General features: G+C 46.6%; 1 protein-coding gene across 1 annotated transcript in view; it reads left to right on the top strand.

Annotated features, from left to right (window-relative positions):
• fbn2a (fibrillin 2a) overlaps positions 1 to 5,000 on the top strand; it is a gene marked incomplete at both ends in the record, with an annotated part of 77,593 nt that overhangs the window by 57,906 nt on the left and 14,687 nt on the right. The window contains 6 exon segments of the mRNA XM_084460185.1: positions 140 to 262; positions 838 to 960; positions 1,677 to 1,838; positions 1,967 to 2,035; positions 2,755 to 2,880; positions 3,343 to 3,468. Coding sequence (XP_084316311.1) covers positions 140 to 262; positions 838 to 960; positions 1,677 to 1,838; positions 1,967 to 2,035; positions 2,755 to 2,880; positions 3,343 to 3,468 — 729 coding nt within the window.

Here is a 5,000-nt window from a genome sequence, read left to right as displayed (position 1 = left end):
CTTGGCGTGGAAATGACCGTGCGCCCAGTTTTCTGTCGTACGATCGCTTAGTAAATGAGGGCCATTGTGAGTACAGTCCTAAAGCAGTACGTCATCATTACTGCGGTGTTAATGACCCCGTCTTTGTTTTTGTTCTCAGATATTGACGAGTGCTCGTTCCAGAACATCTGTGTGTTTGGAACGTGTCAGAACATCCCCGGAATGTTCCGCTGCATCTGTGAGGACGGCTACGAGCTGGACCGCTCCGGAGGCAACTGCACCGGTAACACCTCTCTCTCCTGCTCTCTCTCTGTCTCTCTCTGAGTGTCTCTCTCTCACTTACTCTCTCTCTCTCTTTCTCTCTCTCACACACACACACACACACACACACACACACACACACTCTGGATTCTGCCCCATGACCTGTTTCTTATCACTCCTCTGCCAAGTGCACCCACATCCTAATACCGCCACTATTTCTGTATTTCTTTATTATTCCTCTCAGAGCTTTGCTGGTTATCTAGTTTGTCTTTCTTTCTGATAAAAACTTCAAACTTCAAACTTTGAACGTTTTGTCCAGAGGCGTTCCTCACAGCTTTTTCTTTTAATGCACCCATGCTGCCAATGATTTAGCAATGTCCGCCCAAATGACTTAGGATTCCAACTGGCATTAGATAAATGAAATCAATTTGATTGTGTTTTTGACATTTCCACGATGTAGCCTGCATTACTCATAACTCCCACGGGAAGCCAGTGTCACTGTGTGACCTGAGTGATTGGCGTCTGTCACCCATCCAAATCTAAGCCGTGTGTGTGTGTGTGTGTGTGTGTGTGTGTGTGTGTGTTACTGTATCTCAGACGTGGACGAGTGCCTGGACCCCATCAACTGTGTGAACGGTCTGTGTGACAACACCCCTGGATCCTACGAGTGTAACTGCCCTCCCGACTTCGACCTCAACCCCACTGGGGTGGGGTGTGTAGGTACATACATGCACACACACACACACACACACACACACACACACACACACACACACACACACACACACACTACTTCATTACATTGATTCTCTCAGACAAATAGTTGCATAATATGCTGTACTATTGAATTTATACAGATATTACAGAACATAGAGTATATTCTGTATGAAATGTAGCAGGACAGTTTGTTATTTAATGCAACTGCATGTATCTTCAGTTTAGTATATCATACAGAACACAGTTTAGTATATCATACAGAACACAGTTTAGTATAGAATATAGTACACAGTTTAGTATAGAATACAGTACACTGTACAAAACACTATAGTCACAGAACCACTGCTGCAAAGGTTATTAAATTACCAACTAAAACGCTCCACCATATTAGTTCTGTATGTAGGATATAGTAGAGTGCATGTGACAGACTGTACCACGTGTTCACCCTAGCTGTGTTCACCCTCGCTCCCTCGTTCCCTCGTTCCCTCACTCCCTATTCCCTATATGGGGTTCACCATGTAGTGAACTACCTAGGGAACGGAGAAAATGTAGGGTACATGCACTGTTCCCTGCAAATCAAGGTGAATTGTGGGTAATAAATAGTGGACTATATAGGGAACGAAAATTCCGTGGAGAATTCGGACACTACAAACAAAATGTCTGACGCCCTATAAAGTGAATAGGGAGCGATTCCGAACGCAGCTCCTGTCTCTCCTCAGACACCCGTGTGGGGAACTGCTTCCTGGAGGCGGGCCACTGGGGTCTGAGGGCGAGGTCGTGCAGCGTGGAGGTGGGCGTGGCCGTCAGCCGCTCGTCCTGCTGCTGCTCGCTGGGACGCGCCTGGGGAACTCCCTGTCAGCTCTGCCCCGCCCTCAACACCTGTGAGTTCAACACCTGCTTCACTAGTATAGTGGCTTCGTATTAACAATATCAAACTCGCTATGATCGCAAACTCGCCACTTCTACTCTGGGATAGCCAATAAGTCTACGCTGTTTTGTCATCTTGCAGCGGATTATAACACGCTCTGTCCAGGAGGGGAGGGATTCCGGCCCAACCCCATCACCATCATACTAGAGGGTAACCTTGAGCTAGCTAGTAATGCTACTGTCATCATAACCCTGGTATCACCATCATACTAGAGGGTCACCCTGTTATCACCATCATACTAGAGGGTTACCCTGTTATCACCATCATACTAGAGGGCCCTGTTATCACCATCATACTAGAGGGCCCTGTTATCACCATCATACTAGAGGGCCCTGTTATCACCATCATACTAGAGGGCCCTGTTATCACCATCATACTAGAGGGCCCTGTTATCACCATCATACTAGAGGACCCTGTTATCACCATCATACTAGAGGGCCTGTTATCACCATCATACTAGAGGGTTACCCTGTTATCACCATCATACTAGAGGGCCTGTTATCACCATCATACTAGAGGGTTACCCTGTTATCACCATCATACTAGAGGGCCCTGTTATCACCATCATACTAGAGGGTTACCCTGTTATCACCATCATACTAGAGGGCCCTGTTATCACCATCATACTAGAGGGCCCTGTTATCACCATCATACTAGAGGGTTACCCTGTTATCACCATCATACTAGAACCCTGAATCATCAGGTTTGAGGAGAACGCCCCCCATCCCACACACCCAAAAAATACAAAGGTTTACTAGAACTGTTATCTTACTGTAGCACTTTCAGTTTCGATGCATGCTTTTGCAAACAGTTCCTGAGAATGTGTGTAACTTCTGCCAGGTTGTCGTGTTCTTGTGTTTGTTGTGTAGATATTGATGAGTGCCAGGAGCTGCCAGGCCTGTGCCAGGGGGGGAACTGTGTCAACACCTTCGGCAGCTTCCAGTGTGACTGTCCCTCTGGGTACCACCTCAACCTGGAGAGCCGCATCTGTGAAGGTGAAGCATCCTTTCAGTCAGTCAAACTCTCCTCCAGTCCCAGGTGTAATGGTGGCGGTTTAGAGGTTGATTGGTTAAACTCACTCCTTAAAGGAGCACTAGCAGTCTCTCCGAGGGGGGCGTCCATCTTGGTGTGATGGTTAGTGTGTCTGACTCACAAGCTGGAGAGCTCTTATGAATGTGGTACGGAGTCCTGCCCTGGACAAGCTCTTAACATGAGTTACACTGCCTCCTGTGACCAAATGTAGAGTTTTACTCCAAAACGCTTTCTAAACATGTTGAAAAACACGCTCTCCTTTTGTCTTACTGTAGAAGATCTTCCCAAAATCAAGATTCCAACTCTGATAATCATTATTGTCTTTGCAAATGACAATACTGTACGATGTCTCATGTCTTTTCAAATGTATCAAACGATCGTATGTTCCACTTCCTGTTCTGATTTCTTCCTCTGTGCACCTGCAGACATAGATGAGTGTGTGGTGAATCCTGGGATATGCGGTCCGGGCACATGCTATAACACCCTGGGGAACTACACCTGCGTGTGCCCCCAAGAGTACATGCAGGTCAACGGCGGCAACAATTGCATGGGTGAGGGTCTGGTAGAACGTCTGGTAGAACAGGTCTATGTGTTGAGGGGTCTGGTAGAACAGGTCTATGTGTTGATGTGTCTGGTAGAACAGGTCTATGTGTTGATGTGTCTGGTAGAACAGGTCTATGTGTTGATGGTTCTGGTAGAACAGGTCTATGTGTGTCTGGTAGAACAGGTCTATGTGTTGATGGGTCTGGTAGAACAGGTCTATGTGTGTCTGGTAGAACAGGTCTATGTGTTGATGGGTCTGGTAGAACAGGTCTATGTGTTGATGGTTCTGGTAGAACAGGTCTATGTGTGTCTGGTAGAACAGGTCTATGTGTTGGTGTGTCTGGTAGAACAGGTCTATGTGTGTCTGGTAGAACAGGTCTATGTGTGTCTGGTAGAACAGGTCTATGTGTGTCTGGTAGCACAGGTCTATGTGTTGATGTGTCTGGTAGAACAGGTCTATGTGTTGATGTGTCTGGTAGAACAGGTCTATGTGTTGGTGTGTGTGGTAGAACAGGTCTATGTGTTGATGTGTCTGGTAGAACGTCTGGTAGAACAGGTCTATGTGTTGATGTGTCTGGTAGAACAGGTCTATGTGTTGATGTGTCTGGTAGAACAGGTCTATGTGTTGATGGGTCTGGTAGAACAGGTCTATGTGTTGATGTGTCTGGTAGAACGTCTGGTAGAACAGGTCTATGTGTTGGTGGGTCTGGTAGAACAGGTCTATGTGTTGATGTGTCTGGTAGAACAGGTCTATGTGTGTCTGGTAGAACAGGTCTATGTGTTGGTGTGTCTGGTAGAACAGGTCTATGTGTGTCTGGTAGAACAGGTCTATGTGTGTCTGGTAGAACAGGTCTATGTGTGTCTGGTAGCACAGGTCTATGTGTTGATGTGTCTGGTAGAACAGGTCTATGTGTTGATGGGTCTGGTAGAACAGGTCTATGTGTTGGTGGGTCTGGTAGAACAGGTCTATGTGTTGATGGGTCTGGTAGAACAGGTCTATGTGTTGGTGTGTCTGGTAGAACAGGTCTATGTGTTGGTGGGTCTGGTAGAACAGGTCTATGTGTTGGTGGGTCTGGTAGAACAGGTCTATGTGTTGGTGGGTCTGGTAGAACAGGTCTATGTGTTGATGGGTCTGGTAGAACAGGTCTATGTGTTGATGGGTCTGGTAGAACAGGTCTATGTGTTGGTGGGTCTGGTAGAACAGGTCTATGTGTTGATGGGTCTGGTAGAACAGGTCTATGTGTTGATGGGTCTGGTAGAACAGGTCTATGTGTTGATGTGTCTGGTAGAACAGGTCTATGTGTTGATGTGTCTGGTAGAACAGGTCTATGTGTTGATGTGTCTAGTAGAACAGGTCTTTGTGTTGATGGGTCTGGTAGAACGTCTGGTAGAACAGGTCTATGTGTTGATGTGTCTAGTAGAACAGGTCTATGTGTTGATGGGTCTGGTAGAACGTCTGGTAGAACAGGTCTATGTGTTGATGTGTCTGGTAGAACAGGTCTATGTGTTGATGTGTCTGGTAGAACAGGTCTATGTGTTG

This window comes from Borostomias antarcticus (assembly GCF_949987555.1).
Source record: "Borostomias antarcticus genome assembly, chromosome: 30".
NCBI lineage: Eukaryota > Metazoa > Chordata > Actinopteri > Stomiiformes > Stomiidae > Borostomias > Borostomias antarcticus.
This window is presented reverse-complemented; position numbering and strand designations above follow the sequence as displayed.